The sequence below is a fragment of the Argentina anserina genome, chromosome 5 (genome assembly GCF_933775445.1).
Source record: "Argentina anserina chromosome 5, drPotAnse1.1, whole genome shotgun sequence".
NCBI classification, from domain to species: domain Eukaryota; kingdom Viridiplantae; phylum Streptophyta; class Magnoliopsida; order Rosales; family Rosaceae; genus Argentina; species Argentina anserina.
In genome coordinates this window covers 10321041-10348830 of record NC_065876.1, presented here as the reverse complement: position 1 = coordinate 10348830, position 27790 = coordinate 10321041, and the positions used below count along the sequence as shown (strand labels likewise).

The following is a 27790-nucleotide window of genomic DNA, read 5'->3' as shown; positions in this document are numbered from 1 at the left end:
AAAAAGGGAAATGATATCGGTCACTCCGGCATAAGCAATGCCAATCAGTTCTCACTGTAATCCAACTTGAAGATGGGTGGACAACACTGTTGAAGCATAAGCAACTCAACTTTATTCGATAAAGAAAAAAGAAGAAGAAGAAAACAACTTTACTTGATTCTGAAGCATAACCTCCCAATCCATCAGCATCTTCACTATTGTATATTGTCTATAGTACTACTGACAACCCCCTGATGTTTACAATAAACGGTCCAATATCGACAATATTCCTCAGCATTATGTGTTTTGTCCACAGCCATGTTACAGAGCTTGCTCATTTTATTTTCGCAATTTGAACTTTGAAGGTTAAGGTTACAAACACTACCAACTCATAAGAAAATGTACTGACTGGACGACAAAAAAAAAATCAAACTAATATGAGAATGTCGTCCCAAACTGCCAAACAAACCAGAAATACTATTGTTATATACACAATTTAGGTCTTATATGAGATTATCGGTCTTCACTTTAAGGCCTGAAGAATCAAATCAACCTGGGGTTCTTGTAAAACGCAAGTTGAGAAAACGGCAACATAAAATGGAAAGGTAAGAAGCGGGTGTCTTGCGGATAATGAACTACGCCTCTGATATTCCTTATCCCAGTTGCAAACTATACAAGCCTTTTAAAACCTAAACATAGCCCGCATGACGAACTGGTGAATCGAGAGGGGAAATTGAACCAAATATAACTTCCACAACATCTGTCATCTAACCCTTTCCCATACTATATTACAGCATTACTATACAAGTACGTGTAAATATTAAAAAAAGAGCAATCATTGATTGTTCGGTTTTTTTCTTTATACGAAGATCCTTCGGTTGGAGTATGGAACAACAATTTAGCTTTCTCAATACTTGCAGACTTGCAGTGTGTTTTTTTTTTTTTGGAAATGACTTGCAGTGTGTTTTAAAGAATATAATATCAGATAATCCGTTAAGGAAGCCATGATTTCCTTGCTGAAAGAAAAGAAAAGAGGAAGGCCCTTTTACAGCAGTGGGCAATTGGGAGAAACATTTGAAGTTCCAAAATAAAGCCCTTACCTGAATCACAACGGTGCAAATTAAGATACCACCAGTAGATGTACTTATTCCAAATAAATTCAGCTAATTGATTGTCTTTCGGGATTCCACCAGTACAGTGCCCAACATGACAAAAGGAGAATCACAATCTAATTAGTAAGAACAAGTACATGCAACAACATCAATTAAAATGAGCCTCTGACTCACCAAGGGAACTCGATTCTTCTTATATGTACTTTTTTTAATCTTTCGAAATAATTGCACAAATCAACCAATTTATTCCCATGATGAAAGTTTTAAAGCACTAGAAGAGAGGCTTAACAATTACACAAATCAAAATAAGAGAGAAGCTTCTCTGCGTCTCTTCTTCTTTTTTTTTTTTTTTTTGAATAGCTGTGTCTCTATTTCATGGACAGTAAAAGGGCAAAAGAATATAGAACACTTCATTCTATCTTTTTTCTGAATCAGACACTTTCATTGTAATGTCTCTAATCAATTTTCCAAATAATCATATTTCAAAAAGAGAAAGAACCAGCATATAGAAGAAGATAACCATGTCTCTAGCTGCCGTATACCCATGAGACGAGACTTACCAACACACAAGTACAACATCACACTAGCTACTTCATCTTTCTAAGCGTGTTCACATATGTGCAACTGGAAAATGCCACAAAAAGCTTGTGAAACCTGAAGATAAAACAAACTTTAGAAAGAATGAAAGCTCCCATCTTGATTGTAGAAATATGTACTATCTAGGGATGTTGAACAAGTTACTGCTTGGAGTTCTTGTAGTTGACAGAAGTATAATAGATTCACCACAAGATAGAAAAACAAGGAGGAATGTAAGAGCATAACAAGGACATTTCAATGTTTTCAATTGATTACAAGTAAAAAGCTTACCAAACCCATTGGCTTGCGTGTTGTGCCATCGCCAGGAAGCTCTTTCGGGGTTGCTCATTTACCAAGCAATGCAACATTTCATTTGAGCATTGCATGGAATATAAGTTCGACAACCATATATCGATTGGTCCGCTATACTTGCGTAATATATTAGTACTGACCTGAAAGTGGATAGGGCAACAAAAGAAAACCGTATCTCACATATTGATGGTACTTCTTCAACAATCATTATAGTACTAAAACGAAAAGTCTTTAACTGTATCAGCTTATAATTGTTAATAGAAAAATCAAAACTGGGGGACAGATCACACAATGTCACTATGTTAGGATACTGTAACCATAGAATGCGCCATTTAACTAAAATGTCAGAGATGAAAAAGCTAATAATCTGAAGAAGATATCATACAAGTTCCCAGGCTTCAAAATTCCTCTGTGACGATGCAATTAAAAGGTTCCTGCTCGTAACATCATCAGTTATAATATAGATTGAAGCATACTGTAAATGCAATCAAATAATCAATTCAGCAACTAAACAAATAACAGCACAAGATGGCCTATCCTGGAAATGGTACATCCACAGAAATGGAGTAGGCACTGACATGAGCTAAGTTTATTACAACTCAGCCCAAAAAGAAACATTTATACCATTTTCTTATTTTCTCGTAGGCACAAGTTAAAGAATTTGCATAAAATTATCTTTTATCATGGGTTGTGCAAAATACACAACTGGAAACCTTTCCCATCAAAAAAATTGCTCAACAATATAGGTTTATTTCTTTCAACTTATCACCTTTGGAAATACATAGAGTGAAAGGCTTAAAATTAGTTTTAGCTGCTTTAACTAGTTTTCATATACTTCACAGCTGAATGCAGAAAAACTAAAAGTTGTAGTAAAGACTGAAATAACTGAATATAGGTTAACAGTAATATAGAAAGAAGCAAACAATTGAACCTTGATAACTATTGGAATCGTGAGTTGAACAACTTACTAAAATACTACAACTCAGAAACTCTATCAGAATATTTTAGCAAACATATACTGGCACTATTCACAAAGTTAACTCGAGGAAAGCAGAATAAGCACTTGAATGTGCTAACTCAATCAGCGCGCTGGAGTTCCAAACATGATATTTTCACCTCATACATGAGATTTACATTTGATACTAGTTTTTCCTAAGGCATGCCACTTATAATTTGTCTAGAAGTGGTGAAATATAAAAGGATAAATGTCCAAAGGGTAGACAATCCAACCAACAAGTCACGTGAAGAGTCATCAGTTTGTAATATATGTTCAATACCTTAAAAAGTTATCAAGCATACATGGGTATTTGTTTACCATGAATTTATTTAGAAGTTTATAAGTAGTGCCTGGAGATGATTGGAAATATGGAGTTCAACATACCTTACACCATAATGCACGTCACGGTGGTTACAGTGCCCCGAAACTCCATAATTGTCAAAAGTAAGTATCTGTAAAGCCCATGTGAAATAGTTATAAGAAATGCAACATGTGATCAGAACAAGATTAGGGGTGCATATCACCAGTTAAGAGTGTTAAATGATGCTTATTTCATGAGCAAAAAAAATCACAGAGAGAGAGAGAGAATTGTAAATTCATCAGTGCATCATTGAAAGTAGAAGGTGAAGAGCTAAAGCAAAGTAACTTTAAAAAAAAAAGATTATCTTACCGTGTCAATTCCATGAGTTATGACTTCCTCTTCAACAATTTTTGCCACTAAATTGTGGTTCCAGACGTTGCCAAAACCATCCTAAGGATTTAAGAATTAGTGGGTTATAGACTCTCAAAATATTACAAATATAGGTGGTAATTACATAGTTGAAGCAGAACCTGTAGATCTGGATGGTCCAGAATCTTGACTTGTTGCTGTGGAACCTGTACAACCAATTTCAAACGTTGTAAAGTAATATGAATGCTTTGGTGGATCTTCTCAAAAAAGAATGCTTTGGTGGAAGTACTCCACAAGATATCACAGGCTCAAAAAGACGAGAAGTTCTCCAACCAATATCCCTTTATAAAGTTTTCAGAAAGGAACAAAAATAAATTGAACAGCACACAATTAACTTCCGCACTGTTCTGGTGCAACTTAGCTGCAGTCACAAGTTTATTACAAATCAATTACAAAAGCCTTATCTCTCAAGTTCCAAATTTTATATCACCTTGAGGGTTGCAGAAGCCTGGTAGAGCTCTTCTTTTCTAGTATTACCTTTACCATCTGCATCACCTGAATACAGATCAAAAAGAAAAGGAATTGGAAAGTACCATACATGATAGAGGAGAGGATTTGTAATTTATCTGCGTCTTGCCTAGAAATTTGCATAGCAATAGTTACCATCGCTTAAACAGTGGCAAAGCCTGATACTATCGTGGCACTACACAATGTATTCACAGAAAGATTTGGAAAGCAGTTTCTATCCAAACATACAGGCTTACATTTATCCTAACTACACATATGGATGGAAAACACCCCATGTATAAATGCTACTGAAAATGCAATCCAATGTAAGTTGTAGTAATAATTCACACACCAACTGTATCTTAATTTAGTGGTATAAAATTTCCCTTTTGTCAAAAAAAAGAGATAGCCCAGAAATTCTATAACTCATCCTTTAAATGCATAGAAAAAAGAAGACAATAAAAGCATTTGGTTACAGATAACCATCTTACAAATGCTCATGTACTGTTCAATTCTGAAAAATAGAGTCTCAGTGCAGTATATCTATTTCCATAAACTTTATTGACATATGACCTGAGCTATCTACACAAATAGGTCAGGTTGTGTGCAATGTAAACTTGATACGCTTGATGTATCAAAGGAAAATACTATTTACGAACAAGGCTTCAACTTCTTCCCTATCTTCATCTAGCATGGGAATGCCAAAGTTTATACTTCAGGTGTAAAAATCAATTTTTCAAAGATATTGATTGAAAAACTTGATTCACAACATTTTTATGAGCGACTTCATGGCTTGTATTATGTAGTGAGATAGATTGAACAGAATACCAGAAAGGGAAAGGAAAAGTGCAAAAGACTAGCGCTTCAGATCAAAGGGATGGATTTCTATGATAGAGTGTTACCAACTGACAAGCATAAAATGTGAATAGTATGCCGTCTTGAAGTAAGGTAGTTTATTGTTGGAGTAAAGAACCTGCACAAATGTGACAAAGAGTTTTAAAATTCCAATGCGTTACATTTTACAATTTAGCCAACAAGAATAGGCATCCTCTCTCAAAACCTAAAATTCCACCAATTGCATATAAGTAAATGACTTTCTAGGAATCAAATTAAACCTTATCATCAAGACTTACAATTGAGTTTCATCAATGTCCAAGGCCATAAGAGGCAATCTGATGTTTATATGATGACTACCTCGGCCATTTCAATTGGACTTGAAACGTGATAAAGCAAGTTGTAAAGCAATGCTTACATGGACTCATCATCTGGGTGGGCAACGACCAGCAACACATTTCTCTTCTTGCCACCGCCACCTGATATCAGAATCACCTTTTACAAAAACCAATAATCGAAAAGCGCCCTTTAAAATAGATATTGTACAGACCACCCACCATCATTAGATTCATTTAAGAAAGCACTCTTGGAAGGTGAGTAAGAACCATGGAGTAATTTGAACAGTGAAGCTATCCATATTACAATCACAGACGAGAAAATCAACAACCACGCCATCTACAATGCACCTGCAGGCAATAAAGAACATAACTTTCTTTAACTATACCCAATTCATATAACAAAAGAGCTACAACTGAAACACCTGAAACGCTATGACAGTATTAGAAATCATCAATGGCAGTGAGGATTTGGTATCAATTGACGAACTACATGGTCTATGGTGGGCTTAAGAAACCTCATAAATCAATAGGAACACCAAATTATGAATCTTTACTGTATAAAACGAAGCCCAAATGTAATGGCAAAAGATTGGTAAGATCAAAAGCAAGAGAAACAAGTAATCGGCCTGGTGAAGCAGGGGAGTCAATGGAGGGCCTTTATAACTTGAAATGTAGATTGATTGTTAGAAGCAACATTGGTATGTAATCATGGATATCAGTTTCAGTTTGAAACCAAACATTTCGACTCCAAACTCATGATTTCATGAATCTAAAGTTAAAGCTCTGCAATTCGACTTAGACCAAGAACGGATCGAAGTGAAAGTCTAGACATACTCGTGTTGGATAAAATGGTTGTTGGTTTACTTGCTAGAAGAACAGACGTACCTGGGATGCCTCCTAAGACCAGAGCTTCTCCTCCTCTTGTGTAAATACCCATATACCGAGTCACTCGGTAGCTTTCTGTTTTCTTTCTCTCTCTTTTCGTTTTTGTTTTCGTTTTTGTTTTCGTTTTTGTTTTTGCAATGTCAGAATTTTCCTAGGGTGCTTAGTGACGTGGCTTTTTTGTTGTTGTTGTTGTAATAGATGAATAATTTGCAACACCACGAAGGCACAAGTTCATGTCACTATTGTACTTCCATCTCTCTCTCACCCTGCAACAAAAAAAAAACACAACTACCTCTCTCTCTCTCTCTCCGTTGATTTCAGAAAAAAAAAAACTCAAAAGCCCCAATCTTTCATCCTCCCCAACACAACAATGGACCACCGCCAACAGCTTCAGCTTCAGCAACAGCAACTCCTCCTCCAAGCCCAACAAGAGCAAGAACACCACTTCATCCAACCACTCCAATTCCCACAACCCCCTTACAATCCCAACACCTACCCACCTCACGACCCTCCTCAATATCAATACCAGCACCCACAATTCCCACACCAAAATGGTTACCACCAATCAAATCTCTACCCCCAGTCGGCTGTGCTCCGGCCACCTGATCTCACGGTGCCACCGCTGGCTGCGGCGGTGGCTGTGCAGTCTCTTTTGGTGCAATACTCCGAGGCTTCGGGGTCTCAGTGGAACGCTCCACCAATGGTACAGTGTGCTTCTCTGTATTCTTGAATGTTCATGGGAATAGTAGCATTGTCATACTCTTGGCTAAATATTTGTTCTTGTCTGATGTTTTGTTGTGTAATGTTGAGAATGAAGTGTTTGGTCTTTTGGTGGATACAATTGTGGAACCGGTTTTATTTGATTTTCAGGGTGTTTGGAAGTTTATAAGAGGTGCATGATGTTGAGTTTGGGTCTGGGGAGGGAGAGGTTATTGTTGAGTTGCATGAACTGGAATGCACAATTGGGAGCTAGGTGGGCTAACTTGGGCAGGTCCTATGTAAAGATTTAATCTTTTTTGTAATCTAGGCCGGAACAACCGAACTACTTTACTGTGCAATGTTCGGGATCAATTGGCATCTGTTTTAACTTTTAAGGGAGTGTTCAGATTGGTCTGTTTCTTAGTTGTGAGGACTTATGCTATAATCCCAACTTCCAAGTTGTGATGATTTCTGATTTTGCTGATATTGCTTTCTAATGTCAATCTTTACGTCTCTAACTGTGGTTCTTGTTTGAATTTTTAGTTAGGTGATTTATGACTTTTGGTCTTCGTGTTATATCTTAGGAAAGATTGTATCTTCACTTAGTTCACTATTTGATGTCAGGTATAACAGATTCCCACCCCTGAAACAGTCATGGATATTGGACTTTAGAAATAAGTAGTGAGGGAGGGGTATCTCCTTCTTCTCTTTTTGGTTCTTATTAAGTGAGATACCCTTATTTCTTCTTAGCTTATCTGCACTTTTTTTCTTTAAAAAAAAAAGTATTGATAAGAACTTTCTATTAATACTTGAGGAATGAAGTTGCAATTATCAGGACAATTGGAGTTGCCCTTTTAACTGTCATGATGTGGTCGCTTCTTCTCAAAGTATACAAAACAAAATGTATCCCATATGCAATTGCTTGTTCTAACTTGACCCTATCATGTTCCTCTTCCCGCCCCCTTCTTCTTCCCATTCTTTTAGAATTTTTCTGTTTAGGTGATATGATGCTTATTAGAAAACAAGTCTAAACTCAAAACAAGTGCAAATGGTTGTGCTGATATTAACTATTATTGCCTTTGTTATTTTATTTTTTGCTCATATATGGTAAAATCAAGCTGGTAGCGTTGATTCCTGGTACTAACCTTATAAGTATGCTGAATAGCAGTGTTCATTCATGTGATAGAAATTGCACCTTGAGAATTAATATAAGAACCAACATAAATGAACACCTATTGATGAATGGCAGTGGTCTTGATTTAATCTGACTGCGGTGCCCTCTTGTTCACGGTATTCATGGTCTTACATTTTAATCTGACCTTAAGGTGTGGTCCTTTGAATAAAAGTGTTGTGATAATACTTCGATGATTCACTTTCTCTCTAAATATCTTAGTTAATATATGTTGGATCTAGTTTATTTGGGTTCAAGATTTTTCATGTATTGACTAAGTGTTTAAATGTTTCAAGGTGATGAATCTAGAGAAGGGTCGTGCACAAGGTCAAGGACGGGCAAGAGCCCGAAGTCGAGCGAGGGCTAGAGGCCGAGTCCGCAATGTGGAGAACCTCTATGAGGAGGTGGCATCACAGGATGAACAGGTTGACCCCGGGGCAGTCATTAGAGACGAGGGTCGTGTGCTAAAGCTGATCAAAGACATTAGTAGTCTGTCAGCGCCATCATTCCATGGAGGCCTGGATCATATGGTGGCAGATCATTGGATTGAGAGTATGGAAACCTACTTTGACATAGTGATGTGCTCTGAGATCGAGAAGAGGATGATAGCCACATTCTTCTTAAAAGATGATGCTATGTATTGGTGGAAGAGTACAAGACGGACTGTAGATGTGTCCACTCTGACTTGGGAGGGTTTTGTGACACTCTTTCGAGAAAAGTACTTCCCAGTTACAGTGCAGGAGGAATTAGAACTAGAGTTCCTTGATCTAGTACAAGGAGGTATGACCGTCAGGGAGTATGATGCCCGTTTTGCACAGTTGTATCGGTTTGTCAAGCCAATTGGTGCAACCTCCTTAGCCCAGAAATTTCTACGGGGACTTAAGCAAGAGTACAAGACCATCATATCAGCACTTTGTTTGTCTACCAAAGAGCTGATGTATGAGAGTGCCCTGAATATGGAACAGGCGAATAAGACTCACGGAGGAGATGTGGAAAATATGGATAATCGAGGAAAATGCAAGGCAATTAATTCAGGCAACGGGTCCACAGGACCGAAAGGTGGATCTTGGAAGAGGCCGAGAACCTATTACCAGACTCCAGCTAAGGCTGCATGTCCATCTGCTAGGACTGCACATGTTAGACAGTTAGCATCAGTAAGGTGTTTCGTTTGCAACGAAATGGGGCACTGCGCCACAACTTGTCCGAAACCAAAGAGAACATGCTGCTTTAAGTGTGGGCAAGTGGGACATATGGCTAGAGATTGCACCCGACCTCCGCAGGGTAGACAGGAACATCAGCAGATGCAGTTACCAGCGGGCCAAGCTAGAGTGTGTAGTGGGTCAACGAGACACAGGAGTAGAAGGTACCTTATCTATTTTTGACTACCTTACTATAGTACTGTTTGATACAAGAGCATCGTATTCTTTTATTGCTAGTTCAGTAGTTGAGATATTATGATTTATTCATACACCTCTTGGGAACTCTCTATGTGTCACTTCACCTCTTGGAGTGTCTCTCGAACTAGAGACAATTTGCAAGGCTTGTGATCAGAGGTAGATAATTTTCTGCTTCTTTGATAGTGATTCCGGACCACACATATGATGTGATCTTAGGAATTGATTGGTTGAGGCCGCAGCACGCATTGATAAATTGCTTTGACATGGTAGTGTTCTTCCATAGTCCCGGAGAACTAGTTTTTCGTTATTGTTGCCTCAAGTCAGATAATGTCATGAGAGCAAGAGTTTTGGCACATGCGGAATTTGTAGATCATAAAGTAACTATTGCAGACATTATGGTAGTATCTGAGTATAGTAAGGTGTTTTAGGAGATACCAGGTTTACCCCTATGAATAGTTGTGAACTTCTGCATAGATGTGGTACCCGGTACGGCACCAGTGTCAAAGACGCCTTATAGAATGAAGCAAAACGAACTTAAAGAGTTGAAGGTGCATATAGATGAACAATTGGACCAAGGGTTTATTAGATCTAGCGTCTCACCTTAGGGTGCACCGGTGTTGTTCGTGAAAAAGAAAGATGGTTCTCTGCGGTTATGTGTGGACTACAGGGAATTGAATAAGGTGACTATCAAGAATATGTATCATTTGCCTAGGATTGATGACTTGTTCGATCAGTTTAGAGGGGCTACGGTATTCTCTAAGATTGATTTAAGATTCGGTTACCATCAACTCAGGGTGAAGAAACAAGATATATCAAAAATGGCTTTCAGGACCAGATATGGACTATGAGTTTGTTGTCATGCCCTTTGGTCTGACAAATGCACCGGCTGTCTTTATGACTTTGATGAACCAAATCTTTAGTCCGTACTTGAATGAGTTTGTTGTAGTGTTTGTGGATGACATTTTGATATACTTCAAGTCTCAAGAGGAGCATGTGGTGCATCTGAGGATGATATTGCAAACTCTAAAGGAAACAAAATTGTATGTCAAACTTGAGAAGTGTGAGTTCTTGAAGAAAGAAGTCAAGTTCTTTGGTCATGTAGTCTCAAAGGATGGTGTATTAGTAGACCCGTCAAAAGTAGAGGCAGTGAAAAGTTGGAATCGTCCAAAAAATCCTAATGAGATTCGCAATTTCTTTGGTTTGGCAAGTTACTACCGGAGGTTCATTAAAGGGTTTTCTAGTACTGCATCGTCGTTGACCAAGTTGACTATGAAGGATGTTCAGTTTGTGTGGACAGAGACATGTGAGGAGGCTTTCAACAAACTAAAGACGAGCTTGACCACGGCTCTAGTGTTGACAATTCCCACTGGCGGGGGCGGCTATGTCATTTATAGTGATGCTTCGCATCAAGGCTTAAGGTGTGTGTTGATGCAGCATGGAGGTGTGGTTGCATATGGCTCTAGACAGTTAAAGGTCTGAGAATAACTACCCCACTCACGATCTAGAGTTCACTGCAATTGTTTTTGCCTTGAAGATTTGGAGGCATTATTTGTATGGTGAGAAATTTCAATTCTTTTCTGATCATAAGAGTTTGAAGTATATGTTCTCATAGAAGGAATTGAATATGAGGCAGATGAGATGGATGAAACTCCTTAACGATTACGACTTCACCTTGGAGTATCACCCTGTAAAAACAAATGTGGTGGTTGATGCCTTGAGCATGAAACCAAGGGGTATGATAGCTTCTCTCATGGTTTAAGAATGGATTATGCTCGAAACTGCATCAGAATTTGATTTGGTGTAGCTTCTCTCATGGTCTTTCTTGGTAGCGTCTCAGTGCAACCTACATTAATCTCAAGGATCATTCAGGGTCAGGCACAAAATAGATTCTCGCAAGTTAAGTTGGCAGATCTCGTGGTAGATTCACTTGATGATTGTCCATCCGAGTGGAGAGTTGAATCCGATGGAGGTTTGAGGTTTGTGACAAGATTGTGTGTCCCAGATTGTACGGATCTCAAGGAGTAGGTCCTTCATACAGCACACCGATCTCGTTATACAGTACATCCAGGGAGCACTAAGATGTACAAAAACCTATGCATGCAATTCTGGTGGAACGGGATGAAGAAAGACGTGGCTGAATTTGTATCAAAGTGCCTTACGTGTCAGTAAGTGAAGGCAGAACATCAACGACTTGCTGACATGTTGAAACCATTGACCATTCCTTTTTGGAAGTGGGAACAGATATCAATGGACTTTGTGATTGGACTGCCTAAGTCCAAGAAAGGTCATGATGTGATATGGGTGATTATCGATCGATTGACGAAGTCGGCACATTTTCTTCCAGTATCAATGAAGTACTCAGTGGATGTGCTAGGGAAACTATATGTGGATGAGATAGTGAGACTTCATAGAGCACTTGTTTTGATTGTTTTAGACCGAGACATACGTTTTACTTCGAAGTTATGGGGTGGTTTACAAAAGGCTATAGGTACTACCTTTGATATGAGTACCGCGTTACATCCTCAAACTGACAGACATACAGAAGGGGTGAATCAGGTGATGGATGATATGTTGAGAGCTTGTATGCTTGATTTTAAAAGAAGTTGAGATGATCACTTGAGGTTGATTGAGTTTGCCTACAACAATAGTTACCATTCTACCATCGGCATGGCACCTTATGAGGCTCTTTACGGTAGACCATGTAGATCACATATCTATTAGGTCGAAATTGGTGATGAAGCACTAATGGACACGGAGGTGGTTCAGGAAACCATGGAGAAGATCTCGATCATTCGAGATAGGATCCGAACGACACAGAGTAGACAGAAAAGTCATGCTGACTTAAAGAGGACACATGTCGAGTTCGAGATCGGCGATCACGTGTTCCTAAAAGTCTCACCTATGAGGGGTGTAGTGAGATTTGGTAAGAAAGGAAAGTTAGATTCTTGAGAAGGTATGAGAATTGGCCTATCGACTAGCTTTACCTACTAGCATGTCGAGCGTTCACAACGTCGTCCATGTTTCCATGTTGAGGAAGTATGTATTAGATGAGTCGCATGTGATTGATCACAGCTCCATAGAGGTGAGGGAAAATGTCACTTTTGTTATTGAGCCGGTTCGTATTTTGGATAGATCCACAAAGAAGCTTCGTATGAAGGAGGTAGAGTTAGTTAAAGTGTTATGGAGTCACCATGATGAGGGTCTGCCTCTTTGGAACTAGAGTCGGATATGAAGACAAGATATCCGCAGTTGTTTGTTGAGTAAATCACTTGAATTTCGGGACGAAATTCATTTAAGGGGGTAGAATGTAATACCCCGATTTTTGGGTCAGCGATGTAAAACAATTATTGTAAGTCTTTTAACTTGAGAATTTAATAAATCGCATTTTTCGTTTTCTCGTCAATGTCAAACGAAACAAAAACTGACTTCGGAAAGTTAAAAGTTAAAAACGTTACGTTCCGCGACACGGGAGTCGATTTTTACTCTGTCGCTCATTTCCGAAAACTTCATTCACAAAAGTTGTAGAATTCGTCGATACGATTTCGTGGACACGTCACGCGTCTTAATCGGACGTCGTATGTGAAAGTTATTGACGACAGAAGTTTGTTTCCGATTTTAGAAATTGTATAAAAGGAGATTTTTGGAAACCCTAGTTTCCAAAAACTGAAATTTCTCTCTCTTCTCTCGACCCTGACCCCTTCTCAAAAAAAAATTCCTTCGCCGATCTCGCACCTCCGGTCGGCGTGGCTCTCACCGTCGGTCCCAAGACCGTCGCAAGTTCGATTGCTCCAATCCCCAGGCGAGACGCGTCCTCCCTCGCCGCCGTGAAGCCCCGCCAACAAGTGGCGATTTTTGGAAAATCTCGCCGCCGATTCAAGCTTCGCCGCTCGTGAATGGAGCCATAGATCCTTGCAAATTGACCCTTGGGTAGAGTGTAGCACGAAATTGGAGCTCAAATCAGAGGTTTTAGCGTCGGAGGTGAGCTTGGGAACTCCCAGACTTTCCGGCCAATCCCCGGCGATCTGGGTTGCAACGAAGGTATGATTGTGATCAGCTCTGCATGTTTTTCATCTTTCATGTTCAATGTTTGTGATTTTGTGGAGTTTTAGGCGGAGTTGTTGGAGGTGGCGCGTGGGTAGTTGTGGAGGTGCAAGGAGACGGTATTAGGTCGTGGAAGGGAGGAGAAGAAATGAGAGTTTTGGGCGGCAGTAGGCAAGCCATGCGCGCCGGTTTGGGCGGCATGTGAGCTCTAAGTGCTGCTACTGTGAGTGGTTTGGCGCGTGAACAGTGATTCTGAACAGTAATTTTTGTAAAAAGTAATTTATGTACAGTAAAAATAACATTAAATTATAAAAGTAACTTCTGTACAGTAAATTAAGTAATTGATGAGCAGTAAATGTAATTACGTACAGTATTTGTAAAAGTAATTTTCTAAATAGTAAATCAGTTATTAGTATTTACTGGAACAGTGATTACATTGAAACAGTACATTGGCGTACATGAATACGTAAATAGTATGTCCATGTACAGTAATATGTGAATAGTAATTACGTAAAAAACCGTAATTTGCTTAACAATAAAAAGTAGTATTGTTTTGGCATTTGAGGTTTTACGTAACGTTTCTAACCAATTTATTATACAACTAGGTGATCGACAAAACAAGTGAATGATTTGCTGTCAGTATTGCGGAATTACGCTCAGGATAATAAGGTGAGTAAATGTCACTATGACGAGTCTACCCTTGGCGGTGATTCATAATTACGTTTTATTTTAAAAGATTGAACTATGATATGTATATGATATAGTGAGTTGTGTATGTTTATAAATGGTAAAAACGATACATATATATGGGTTGCTATATTATATACTGTCATATTCTTATTTCTAAATGAGTTTATTTACAGCACTAATATTTATTTTATTTGAGCATGAGTCGCTTGGTTTTTGTACAATAATATGTGAGGATTTTATTGTACGTGGTTTTAACTTGAGTCATGTTAAAACATTTTTTTGTCTTCGGACCTGTCTTTGGACGTGATGGCATATCGGAACCTAGCCTTGGCCGGGTGATAGTTACGATTCAGTTAGAGCCCTAGACTGTCTGCCGGTATATTGCATGAGGGATAACATATGGGTTATCTAGGTGTCATGAGTACCCATATTTTTGTGATATTTGGTAACAGATGGGTTGTCCAATGTCTGACGACGTACTGCATGAGGGGTAACAAATAAGTACCTGGGTCTCATGAGTACCCGTATTATAAATGTATTTGGGTAAACAGATGGGTTGCCCAATTTCTCATGAACACTTATATTTTCAGATATTATTTGACATCCAGATGGGTAGTCCTGTGCTTATGAAGGCATTTATAATTAAACGTTTTCATTATTTTTCTCTTGTATTTCTATGCGTGTTATATTATTGTTTTACTCATACGAGCTTTAAAGCTTACCAGGTTTGTGTTTACAATCCCAATGCACATATTCGATAGTGTAAGGGATAGTTCTGCAGGTGTGGATTAGCAGAATTGAAGGGCTACTATGAAGATTTCGAAGTTTTCATTATTTCTATTTGTGGCGAGGATTGAGAGGATTTTATATTTCCATTTGTTATAATGTTTGAATTATAAACTGGTTTTGTAATAATCAAATCGACTGAGATGTACTATGGACTCAGTTACGATATCATGTGACTATAAAATGATTTCGATTTATTTAAGATTATTTTAAAGTTTTACATGGTTTTGAATTCGAATTTTTATGATTTAAAATTTCGGGACGGTGACAAAGAGGTTGTTAAAAAACAAAAAGTACGGAAGGAATAGGCGGAGAATACAATGAAGCAACTTCAGGAACTAGAAACAATGACTGAATGGGTGGAGAATGCGTGTATCTCAGGTAATGTGATTTACCCTGCCAAGTCCCTGATTGAGTCTTCACGCGTACGCAGCTTGAGCTAAGGATAGTTTGTGAATGTTAGACATAATATTTATGGTCTAATTTCGTTATACTTGTGAGTTGTGGTGTTGATGCATATGTTTTACTAAAATGTTGTTTTTAGCTAATTTTAGCTATTGAAATTTTTAATATTGTTGGAAATGCCCTTACATGCTGGGTTAATACTTAACTAGCTCAACACACACTCAAGGTGTGTCAAGCGAATTAGCGAAGTTACAAAGTAGTGAGGAGACTTTTTAGGTAACTACCATTGTTGTATTTTTATTTTCTTTTTAATTACTATTTTAGTCCTGTTAATTAGAATTATCATAAAGTTTTTTAATATCTAAGATTCATATTGGTAAAAAAATTATGTTTTAGCTAACGAGTCTTGTTATTATGAGCCGAAATATGTTTTTTGTTTTTTTTCTACGAAGGTAAAAATAAAAAATAAAAAACATGGTAGATACTTTGTGGAAAAGATGTCTTGAAAGCTGAAGACCTCGGCCGGCCCATATCTACTACTTGACTGCGGCGTTGCCTCCTCAATTCCCTTCACTTCCATATTTGCTTTCCCGACACAAAACCCTCCAAAGTTTCATCCATGGCTGACCACTCCGACGACTTAGACCAACTACTTGACAGTAAAGACTTAACCTTTACTCTCTCTCTCTCTGTAATTCTTGATTTATTTAACCTTTTCAATTTTGCTTTTGCAGGTGCTTTAGATGACTTCCAGAATCTCAACCTCAGCAAACCCTCCCTTGAAAGGTTCCATCTTTTTCTTCAAAGCTTTCAAAGCTATAAGCTTTACTGCGGAATTAAGAATTTCATGAGTTTCTATGGGTGTTAAGATCATAAATTTGGGTGTCTAGAGCTTAATTATTTTGCTCCCAAATAGCCAAATCAGTTTCTAATGATTCACTAAGGTTGTGTTTAGAATTCTTGTGTGAAAGTAGAACCAGGAATAGCATCTTGTTTTTAGTTCAGTAAAGAAATTTCGCAATCGGTGTTTGAAGTTTACTTTGCTCAATGTCATTGCCAATTTGATGAAGTTATGTTTTCGATCGCATCAAACAATAGCGAACTTGGTAGAATAAGGTGCGTGAAGTAATGTCTTTTTAAGAATCTTGTTGTACCGGTGGAGTGCTTAAGTTTTATTCTCCAAACTGAATGTTTTACTTTCTTTTGCCGATTGTAGCAGTAAAGAAGCTGTAGAGACCAAGCGAGAATTTCCTTCATTGCCCTCTGGGGTTCAAGGACTTGGTATGGGATTACCTGACCTTAAAACTAAGAAGAAGGGGAAGCAAAAGGTTGCTGGGGGATCCCATGTCACAGAGGCGCTTGATAAGCTCAGAGAGCAGACGAGAGAGGCTGTTAGGGGTCTGGAAACCATGAGCCCACAAGCTGGGGGAGATGATTTTTCTAAGGATCCGATGATGGATGAGTGGGTCAAGCAGTTTGAGGAACTTGCTGGCGGTCAGGTACGTTGCTTTCTCATCCCTTATAGATGTCAAATTTTTGGGTTTGTGATGAATTTCAAGCTTAAATTGTTAAGAGTTGTGTGTGATGCTCTCCCTCTTATGATTTTGCATATCACGTGTTGTGTTTGGTTTAGCACTATAATATCTACTGTTGATCTTGTTCTAGCCTGGTTCATAGATGTGTCTTGGATCCATATTCTCATAGATGGAGAGGCCCAACTTTGGTTTATGGTTGTGCTCGAGTTATATATAATATGAGATAATCACAAAATCGACCAACCATGGGGTAATCCTCTACTCCATGAGTGCACAAATTATTGTAGGCTCTGCTTCTACTACGATATTCTTTCAAAATTGTGGCTATAACCTAAAGGTTATATCTGTTAATTGACCAGCTGATACTTACGTGAATACATTGGAGGTCATGACTTAATCAGGTGGAGTTCATTTAAGGGCTTAGTAGTTTATCTAGAAAGAGTATTGATTAGAAAAGAAATATCTTGTTCGGAAGCAAAATGGTTCAATGCCTATACAGAACACTTTTGGCCTACAGAGAAATAACTTTTCTAATATTATTCAAGAATCAATCTATTTGAGTATTTAACTTAAGAGTTTGTGGAACAGTGAATCTAATAGTTACTGAGACATTGTACTTACCACCAGTAGCAAAAGAAGGCTGCTTTGAGGGGGGAGGTTGCAGTAATTGTAATTTAAGTCTCTTAGCAGTTCATGTTTAGCATGTTTCTTTCCATTACCTTAACACAAAAATCTTTGCCTGGGTTAAAAAAAAAAGATTGCTGTCATTTAATACTCCTTTCCACTATTAACTTCCAATCAAATGGGATAGGCAAGTAGGTTTCTGAATTTATGTGCCTTGTGCTTTTGACTTCATTTTTATTAGTTAGTTCTTTAGCGTAGGGCCTGCATTTGGCGGAAGGAGTACTACAGCTTAAATACTTAGTGAATTAGTTTTCCTATGTTATTCCTTTTCATGTAAGTTATGTGTGTGACTACCCTGTTTATGTTAATTTAGCTTTCAAAGTCTGAGATTTTATACCCAAACGAGTTTATATTTATAAATCAAACTATTTAGAGTATTGAACTCTTATATTTCTGTACTGTGTCCCTTTGTTGATCTTAATGGCGTGCTTCGTTACTAATGTTTTGTTTCTTTGATAAATATGCATTAAAAGTTCAATATCCCCCTTTAGACTTTATTAAACTGGTAAATCTCTATGTGCTCAAGTTCTTATATACTTTTATTGTTAAAATTCCACTTTTTCTATAGGATGTGGGATCTGTGGTTGAGACCATGATGCAACAGCTTTTGTCCAAGGAGATTCTTTATGAACCAATGAAGGAAATCGGAGAAAAATATCCAAAGTGGTTGAAAGATAATGAAGCAACTTTGAGTAAAGAAGAATATGATCGTTGTTTCCACCAGTGTGAACTCATTAAAGAGCTTAATGGAGTGTATGAAAATGATTCTGGCAACTACAACAAAATCTTTGAGATCATGCAGAAAATGCAAGAATGCGGCCAACCACCTAATGCTATTGTGCAGGAACTTGCTCCCGATTTTGATCTATCTAGTCTTGGACAAATGTAAGTCTTCTACTGTTGATAAATAATAACTAGCAGTATACATGCAAGTTCCAGAGTTCACAAATCTTGAATCTAATTGATAATCACATTAGTATTTTTTGTATTTGTTCTTCTAAAAAAAATATTCAAGATATTCCTTTGGGATTTTGGAAGGACCGTTGATTAGGTAATTTTAGGAAATTTTTGTTTGAAAAAAAAAAGAAATTGATTTAGAATTCAAGCTGATGAATGAATTGTTCACCACCTTGTTCTATCAAATGGTAATGTCATTCTGTTATAGAATTCTAGAATCTGTTCTACTCGTCAAGTGTTAGAGGCCAGCCCTTCCTTAAAGGTGGGAAGAACTTCATTGTGTGATATTGGACGAATGAGAGAAAAACTCAGATGCAAATTTTTACTAAAGGATTCTGGTTGGAGCATGAGTTGTTATGCATGTGTACTTGTCATAGCCGGAATCTAAAATGCTTTCTTTTTGTCTACTTTGTATGGCTCATGCAACAATCAGTGAATTACTTTCCCAGTGTAACGTGTTTTCCTACAGTTTGTAAATTACTGTCAGTGTCTAAACTGCTTTCCTATGGCACTATTTGTATGATTCATTTAAAATTTTGAGCAGTTCTATCAAGCTAGTGTCCAACATTGCTGTTGTTTTCCTTTACAGATCTCCAGAGTTGCTAGAGTCACAGGGAAATTGTTGTATTATGTGACAGATGTCTTCACTCAGGGATATTTATCAGTTATCCCCTTAATTGTTTCCTTTATCCCTTGGGGGAACACGAATATCTTTCTTTCTCTCCTCCTTTTTTCATATTTGTGAAAGATAAAGTCATTAGGCTCCTAGTTACAGTATTATTACATCAATTTATAATTCAGTTGCCAATTTCAGATCAAGGTTTAGAACATGTGAGCTTGTATAAAATTTGGGGTGATATGAGAAGGAAAATTTAAATTTTCTTGAAGGCTACTGAACTAGATTGTTCATTTTGTTAGTTTATTGATCTATTGGAATAGATTTTCCCATAATATGTTATGGATGTAGGGATGGTGTAAGGCGCAACAAAACAACCCTTAGACCGCAAAAATGGATCCATTTCCCATATTTGTTGAAATGTATAAGTAAAAATTGTGAACTATTTTTATGTATGTTACATGTAATGAATACACGAGCTGACGAGCCAAATGGGGCATCAGGATTATTTGAAGTAAGGAAATACAAATCTTTGTAAAATCTGTTCAGAATTGAATGAAAGAATGCTAGAATGAAGAATGGAGAATAAGAATAAGAATGAACCAAAGAATGGATGTTGGAAGAACTAATGGCACAATGTACAGCCAAGTTAAGCATCATTTGGGGCTATCCAGTGTCTTCCGTTGACGAAGCTCTTCCTCAAAAATGGGTGCGCCGTGTCGAAATCAAGCTCCGGCGCATACGATACACCACGCAGGGCCTCTGCTCCGGGACCCCAGCACTTGTATACTCCTAGAAAATCAGTCCTGCACCAAAAAATAATTACACATCATTAGAATGCGATAACGTAATCAGAAATTCAGAATCGTAACACGTAGGAACTTGCAAAGTTCTGCTAGTTTCCGGGTTTAGTGTAGCACTCACTTTGTACTGGTTGTGTTCCAGTCATCCCATGCACCATGTGCGACCACGTCGTCGAAGTATGTGTAGGAGTATACAATTCTGGCGTACTTGCCCATGGCCCGACCCACATAGAGTGGACCCTTACCCGTTACCCGGCAGTTGAGAAATGCGAAGCCGGATTTATCGTCCGGTGATTTTTCTGAACTGTGCAGCAATGGAGCCGAACTTGGAAGCTATCGAGTGCAGCTCACAGTCCTGCGCCAACAGTGAAAAACGTCAGACCAGCTCATTGCAAGAAAAAGGCATCGTAGTACAGTAACAATTGTAGAAATAAGGGTGAGTTTTGGCGCACACCACTTGGATCTGTGCTTAGAAATGGCTTTGCTACCACTCTTTCATTGTTACCCAACAAGATGTCGAACCTGTCAACACGATTTGAATTTAATCCTAGATGTGAAGATAAACGCTCCCAACCATTAAGCTATAAGTGTTATTTCTTGTTTGATATATAACGTTTATCATTCTATATAAATCGTGGTTAGAGTTTAGGGTTAGACGTCATAATCACTCTTTGTTTATGATTTTTTTTTTGTAAGGTGTAGCCTCATATTACATATTTCAGGTTGGGTGATAAAAGTGTTGACGCTAATACATGGAGCTGGTGGTGAAGGTGATAAAATGCTTCCTTCATTTTCAAAAGTGACGGATCACTGTCTGCAACAATTTTTTTTCTATCTTTTACCAGATTGATACCAAATAATGCGCATATAAATCAAGCTATCCGTACTAACAATTCGAGGTCACGGGTTTCCATATTTTTCCTCACATCACTCTCGTGTATGTGTGTTTGATGCACATTTTTCAAGACAAGCACTATATCTTGATTGGAGGGCAAGACATTAAGACGAGGACAATTATTTAACAAGCAAATTAGCAATGTAGTACTTTTTAAAATAGTAATCAGCTAGCTAGCTAGGTCCTTACTTTGTACATGGAACGGCCATTTCCAAAGATGAAATCTATGGAACCCTCGATGTAGCACTCTTTGAAGTAATGGCGTCCAACATCGTCGCAGAGTGTGTCTTGGGCACCATAGAAACCACACCCCGAGAAGTATGCCTTATCGCCAGATATACGAAACGCCACCGCCTGCCATCCTTGCATTCCCGGCATCGGAGCCGGTGCCGTATTCTGTAACACACCCGCACATTTTCATAACACGTTAATATTGATAGATTTACGTACTTACTACATGAACGCTAGATGTATGGAAATCTAATGGTTGTTATGTTATATTGTCAAACGGAGAGTTACACGAGATGAAAAGAATTTGATAACAACCGTCAGGCTGTCAGGCAAGAAAACATTATCTTCTACCGTTCTACGTACCTTGAAGCTGATGTTTCTGGCTGAGAAATAGTTGGCCAACACCGTAACAGAAGCAGTTCTGTAAGTCCGCAGCTGCTGTCCGTTAGGTCCACGGTCACTGGCTCTGTCGTGCCATTCGATCACCGTCGCATCTTTCCCACCTCCTTTAAACGTTATGTACGGCTTAGTCGCCGGCACCACCACTTTCTCTCTGCACACCCCACAAAACTCTGCGTAAATAAATAATCTCCCACACTAAACAGACCTTTTTCACAAGCTTAACAATGTATACATAATCTCATTTACATGTAACATCCAGGCTTGATGTGGATGATGACATTGACCGTATTGTTGACTGGAACTGCATTGACAGCGGACTGGACGGACGTGAAGTCGCCGGAACCTCTTATGTCCACGGTGATGTGGCGGTAGCCGACTGGCCCGACCCACTTCCGCTGGTTGCTGGTCCGGTTGGAGGAACTGCTACTAATATTATTTCCTGTCGCCGGAGAGCTGAGAATATCGAAACTGCTTCTCCTAGCTTGAGCTTGTTCTGCATGAAACAACAGCAAAGTGAGTATGAAACAAAAGAAGTGGAAATAAAGGAATGAAGATGATAGAAGAGAAGCCATCGAATGAAAGTGAATTAGAATAGCATTAAGCGGATTGGTCAGATAGATTATAGAAAGAGAATCGAAGGAATGTTTTAGTGTGCTCGATCTTGTAGGTTAGATTCGACTACTGGACCAAGTACGCAATATATCTGTGGAAGACAGACAACTTAACACATTTATAATCTGTTTTTACTCATATTTTTTGTATTTTAGGGGAAAAACAATTGTCTTCGATTCCAACGGTCATTTTTTCTTAGGCTTCCTTCCACAGTTGCCTTATAGTACGGATAAGGAGGTACCTACTACCTTATCATGGTTTGGCTTTTGAGTTCTCAATTATTATTGTCATTATCTTCTAGGCTAGCTTTGCTGTAATGCACAAGTAAGTCAGATACCTAACTAGATCTTACAATATGTCTCTCTAACTTTGGAATCTAGCTCACTAGCTCACCAGTACTGTGCATCCGTGATTGTAGAAATATTGCTTGACGACACTAGGCTAAATCCACTATTAGAATAATGCAGAAACTGAGGTTAATTGATTAGGTTATCTTGAGTTATGGGTTGCTACATCTGCTGCTTAGTTTTCTCCAGGGTAATAGTCTTTTAAGTATATATTGGTGTTCCTTGCTCTCAGGTTGTAATCGCCATCATGTGCCTATTAAATAGTTTTAAAGGGAAAACATGTGTGGCTAATAAGATTGATTTATCACAAAAAAAACAAATGTAGCAGATTAACTGATCTTGACCTAACTGGTTTCTGCGATGATATAAAATCATCTTGTCCGGGCAACAGCTTTGACTAAATACACATATTTCATATCATTTCCAGCAATGTGATATTAATATATATACATGCAGTATCTGCGTTATTTCCCATATGTAATATTCCCATTGTGACTATATTTTTCCAACTTGAAACTTTATTCGAAGCAATACATATATCGATCAGATTATTTTGCTGATCTTAGAAGTCGTATTCTTACCGGCAGCTTTAATATATATGATGCAGGCTAGTCAAAAAGAACTTCACTTACCGGAGAGATATCGATCATAAGAAAACCAGGAAGAAAATGTCTTGATGATCGAGTAGCTGATAGTTAAATTAACTTGAGTAAATGGACACATGGTGTTATATATGGTGCAACACAATGGTGTATGAGATTTGAGTTCAAGAACTCTAGCTAGAAGAACCCACAGGGTCCCCAATAGGAAGGGTATTCGATCCGTTATGGTTAACATATATATAACTTAATGGTCCAGAGAGCTGCTGATAGTCCAGACTGAGACAACAGAAAGATGGAGTTATTAATAACATACAGTCCCATCTTTGTCCAAGCATACATCTCATGCATTCTTCAACTCCTTGCTGTTCTTCTTCTTCTTCTTCGCTCAAATTATATTCAAACGGTTATGTAAGTTGCCCTACAATATCCGAATTAATCAAATTACGTTATGTGGTGGTGGTGGTGGTGGTGGTGGTGGTGGTGGTGGTGGTGGTGGTGCGCATGAGGATGCAACAATAGGTTATGGTCCAGGCATGGTTAAATACCATTTTGTATTCTTGCTCTAGCTCATCGGCTTTTATGTTCCACAGACATTTTCAGTCCCCACTTATATTCCGAACGTTGGGATTTGAGCCCGGCAACACAGAAACTGATCAATATAGAAAACCCAATTTGGACGTAGAACTCAATGTTTTAAAAAAACTCGCCTTATGACTTGTCTGGGCTTAAAAAATTTTAAGCTACTTCGCCTATGTTTTTCGGTCTGGACACTGAGGCTTGTCTTTTACGCCTTATGTTACGTTTTTTACGCATTTTACTACGTCTTAGAAAATAATCTTTTTAAGTATTTTTTATATTTATTTATATAACGTGTTTAATTTGAAGAAAACTATCTAAAACGTTTGGATTATGAATTTCATTATATCTAAATGCAATAAATTGGTAAGTTCTTATGTATATTTGTACTTTTTGTATGTGTAATTATATATTTACACATTTAACACACAATTAAAGAGGAAATTTAATAAAACTATAGTTGCTTGACAGTTCACGGATACATATGAAAGACAAGAGTTTTTTTCACCAACAGTCCCTTAACTCTGGTGTACATACCAATGTGATACCTCAATTCTTAATCGTACCAATGTGATACCCAGACTCTAGTATTGCTATCATTAAAGTACTTCTGTTAGTTTTTTTCAACTTCTCCGTCATCTTGGTGACGTGACAAGTACGTGAGGCCCACAAAGAGGGTTAAAAGACAAAATTAACCTCATCTGAGAGGAGCAATGTTTTTCCCACCCTTTACCTTGAGAAATACATCAAACAATTCCAATTTTGGCGCCAATTTTCCCTCCATATTCCTTAATTTGTGTCTCTTATCTAACTAAATAACTACCGCCAATCAGTCGACCACAATCTGATAAAACCTAGATCAATCTCATTTTCTATTTTTACCCTAGCACTTGTTAAACTAACATAATAAATATATAAATTTATATGGAACATCTCATTTCCACAATCTCATAAGAATATAAAAACACATAACTTAACGAAATTCAAATACATGTTTAAGTACCATTAGTTCTTACAATCAAAAATCATGGCAGATCAACATAAAAGGTGGCAACTAATGGTACTTAAACATGTATTTGAATTTCGTTAAGTTATGTATTTCTATATTCTTATGAGATTGTGGAAATGAGATGTTCCATATAAATTTCTATATTTATTCTGTTAGTTTAACAAGTGCTAGGGTAAAAATAGAAAATGAGATTGATCTAGGTTTTATCAGATTGTGGTCGACTGGTTGGCGGTAGTTATTTAGTTTAGATAAGAGACACAAATTAAGGAGTATGGAGGGAAAATTTGCGTCAAAATTGGAATTGTTGGGTGTCTTTCTCAAGGTAAAGGGCGGGAAAAACATTGCTCCTCTCAGATGAGGTTAATTTTGTCTTTTAACCTTGTTTGTGGGTCTCACGTACTTGCCACGTCACTAAGATGACGGAGAAGTTGAAAAAAAACTGACGGAAGTACTTCAATGATAGCAATACTAGAGTCTGGGTATCACATTGGTACGATTAAGAGTTGAGGTATCACATTGGTAGGTACACCACAATTGAGGGATTGTTGGTGAAAAACACTCGAAAAACAACTTGAGAAATCCCCTACACAGCTACGTAACGGACAGCCATGGCGACACTTGAAAAACAACTTATGATAAACCTGGTCATTTAACAATCACAATCATATCCGGCTGTGCTATTGATCAAAAGGCCAGTATCGCTGGGAAAAACACAAGCTCCAGAGTACAAGCTTTTAGCATGAAAGGTTGGGGCTATGTCTTGATCAACATTTTCTTGAATGGCGAGTGTGAATTTGGACCAGTGAAGTGAAGTCTTCCGCTCATGGAAGGTCCAAAGCAGAGCTAATGTCAGTTCAGCTCTCCGAACTTGCATCAGAGATGCAAAAATGACCTCTTCTTCGTACAAGGGAAGGGCGATGCCATTGTTTGCAAGACCCTGAACTGGTTCCGGGAGCCATTGACGGCGACCAAGATCATAAACATACAAAGCCGGATGAGGGCAGTTATTTTATCGCGGGATGGCAATGTGCAAAGCAAATCAGATACGAGTCTCTCACGAGGACGGCGCTGGCGAAATCATGATTGCACCAGGGTACGGACTCATCAATGATTTTCAATGAACTGGACTCCAAATCGTAGGAGCGCAATTGAAGAGCGCCGCCGCCGGGTACACGCCAAAGCAGGAGAATCTTGGAAGAGGAGGTGATCCCAAGCAAACAAGGTGGAACAGGAGGAGGAGAAGGCAAACCGTGGAAAGAGTTCCTTCTGTCGACATCGAGGCGGTGGAAGCGGACCAGATCTGAGGATCCGATTACATAAATCCAATCCCCATCATCAGAAAGAGCCGACGCACTGCAAGTGTCGAGATATTTTGGAATCTTGATGGGATGCTCATCACTTCTCTTCCAAGAGAGAGGGCTCTGCTCCAAGTCAACTTGGAGAATGTCGTTAGGTTTAAAACCTTAAAGCAAGAACGATGGCTCGGAATAGCCACCGATTATGAATAGACGGGACCCGGCGGCGGCGATGCAGTTAAAATGGATAGTAGGATCTAAATTGGGAAGATCCAAACCATTGATTCTATCCTTTCCATTATTATGGATCATCATGAATTCATCGCCCGACTCACCTTCTGCTTGTACTTTGTTTGTTTCATCCTCGATCACAGCCCACCGCCTCCCAAGGCCATCGTGAATAAACTCGAGGAAGATCGGCATATCCACAGCTCTCATCCTTTTGGTTACCGTTGTCGTATCCATTCTGCTGCAATTTGCAAACCCTAATTTTCTAGAATTGTACCTAAATGGCTACATCTATATATACATGGATTGCGTTTTATCAATGAGTTGTCTATAGCATCATCGATTATATATGCAAATTAAAGGGCAAAACATACACGATATAATGCATAGAAAAAATGGTCATTAGCCCATGAAATTTGGGCTAAAATATTCTTAATTATATATATATTATTTCAGGAGAATTACTATTATACCCTTCTGTATGTTTTAACTTAATAGGTTTCTTGTTAAGAGATAGATTAGCATCTCCATAATAGATTAGGACTCTGAATCCTACGGGATTGTGGTTTTGTAATGCCTATATATAGGCCCCCATATCATTTAATAATACACATTTATTTCATCATGCATCACGCACGCATTTTGCCCTAAAACCCTAAACTTTTAGAGCCTTAGGTTTTTTTTCTCTCCCGCCGGTCGTCTTCGTCTCCGGCCTCCGACATCTTCCCGTCGACGCTCCTCCTGCCCACCGCTCTTGTTCGCCACCGCTATAGACCTCCCTGCACACAGCTCCGCAGGGTCTCCTCCGCAAAATCATATTTTTGCCCTGCAAGTCCCCGCATCAAAGCATCCAAGATTGCTCTTCCCGCATATTCACGCAAGAAACGCGAACTTCACAAGCAAAGTCTTCGCTCAAGAGAAGCTACTCTCGTCTTCTCCACACCTTCAAAGGTAAATTTTTCATTAACGTTGCTGCTTTTGAACGTATAGATATATTATATCGGGCACTATTAGCCTTCTTCTTGTCTTCATTCCGGCCTTTCTTATAACACCGATGAGACTATAAAGGGATGAGTTTCCCCTCTTGGTCGATGTTTTTTGTGTGACGGTCCTGGGGGAGTCATGATTGTTTTGAAAGGGAAGTTAATCGATTTTCGTGTGGTCGCCTGAGTGCACCGCTGTTTTGGGTGCGATCGTGAGTATCGTCGTTTGCATCGATTTTTCTTGTGACCATATACGTCACCCATTCTAATTCCTATTATACTTGATCTAATCGATTATGTATTTGTTTTTGTAGATGTCATTGTCATCTCGACCAGAAATTGGCATTCTTGATCTAGAAGGCAAGGAATACCACCGATGGGTTTCCGACATGGAGGTCGCTTTCGAGAGCCGAGGGATCGAAGGCATGTTTGCCGACCCTCCTACTGATTTTCCACCCATGGCCAAGACTCAAACTCTCATCTTCATGAGACGTCACATCCATGCAACTCTCAAGAGGCAATACTTGAACGTAAAAGATCCTAAAGAATTATGGGACAAACTACGCTTGCGGTACAACAACGTTCATGATAAGCTTCTCTCTGAATTGACCGTTAA

At 38.5% G+C, this 27790-nt stretch overlaps 5 protein-coding genes across 9 annotated transcripts; 3 read left to right on the top strand and 2 right to left on the bottom strand.

Moving 5' to 3' along the window:
- Positions 1–930: 930 nt before the first annotated feature.
- LOC126793288 (uncharacterized) lies at positions 931–6293 on the bottom strand. 3 transcript variants are annotated; one of them, XM_050519756.1, is made up of 12 exons: positions 6211–6293; positions 5545–5673; positions 5406–5466; positions 5056–5126; positions 4137–4201; positions 3808–3852; positions 3647–3727; positions 3361–3428; positions 2365–2413; positions 1959–2119; positions 1652–1745; positions 937–1154 (listed from the first exon to the last, which is right to left on the bottom strand). In XM_050519756.1, exons 2-11 carry the CDS (start codon positions 5660–5662, stop codon positions 1679–1681), a joined length of 786 nt encoding a protein of 261 aa, XP_050375713.1. In that variant the 5' UTR covers positions 5663–5673; positions 6211–6293; the 3' UTR covers positions 937–1154; positions 1652–1678. The 3 variants fall into 3 exon arrangements, with proteins under 3 accessions (XP_050375712.1, XP_050375713.1, XP_050375714.1); XM_050519755.1 differs by having other exon boundaries at positions 931–1745; XM_050519757.1 differs by lacking the exons at positions 5545–5673; positions 6211–6293 and having other exon boundaries at positions 937–1745; positions 5287–5434.
- Positions 6294–6551: 258 nt separating this feature from the next.
- On the top strand, positions 6552–7204 carry LOC126793301 (uncharacterized). The gene is made up of 2 exons (XM_050519771.1): positions 6552–6913; positions 7081–7204. Exons 1-2 carry the CDS (start codon positions 6581–6583, stop codon positions 7108–7110), a joined length of 363 nt encoding a protein of 120 aa, XP_050375728.1. The 5' UTR covers positions 6552–6580; the 3' UTR covers positions 7111–7204.
- A 1175-nt stretch (positions 7205–8379) lies between these two features.
- Positions 8380–9462, top strand: LOC126795474 (uncharacterized). Its single transcript, XM_050522311.1, has one exon. The coding sequence runs from the start codon at positions 8380–8382 to the stop codon at positions 9460–9462; it is 1083 nt and encodes a 360-aa protein (XP_050378268.1).
- A 6454-nt stretch (positions 9463–15916) lies between these two features.
- LOC126793289 (peroxisome biogenesis protein 19-2-like) lies at positions 15917–19467 on the top strand. 3 transcript variants are annotated; one of them, XM_050519760.1, is made up of 5 exons: positions 15917–16058; positions 16134–16185; positions 16619–16898; positions 18187–18503; positions 19165–19467. In XM_050519760.1, the coding sequence occupies exons 1-5, from the start codon at positions 16019–16021 to the stop codon at positions 19208–19210; spliced, it is 735 nt and encodes a 244-aa protein (XP_050375717.1). In that variant the 5' UTR covers positions 15917–16018; the 3' UTR covers positions 19211–19467. The 3 variants fall into 3 exon arrangements, with proteins under 3 accessions (XP_050375717.1, XP_050375716.1, XP_050375718.1); XM_050519759.1 differs by having other exon boundaries at positions 16616–16898; XM_050519761.1 differs by lacking the exons at positions 15917–16058; positions 16134–16185 and adding an exon at positions 16281–16515.
- Positions 19468–19648: 181 nt separating this feature from the next.
- LOC126793285 (probable pectinesterase 68) lies at positions 19649–22219 on the bottom strand. Its single transcript, XM_050519753.1, is given in 6 exon segments — positions 19649–19997; positions 20116–20291; positions 20293–20349; positions 21079–21285; positions 21484–21673; positions 21769–22219. Coding segments are annotated over 6 exon segments (1113 nt in total). The 5' UTR covers positions 22095–22219; the 3' UTR covers positions 19649–19840.
- Between the last annotated feature and the right edge of the window lie 5571 nt (positions 22220–27790).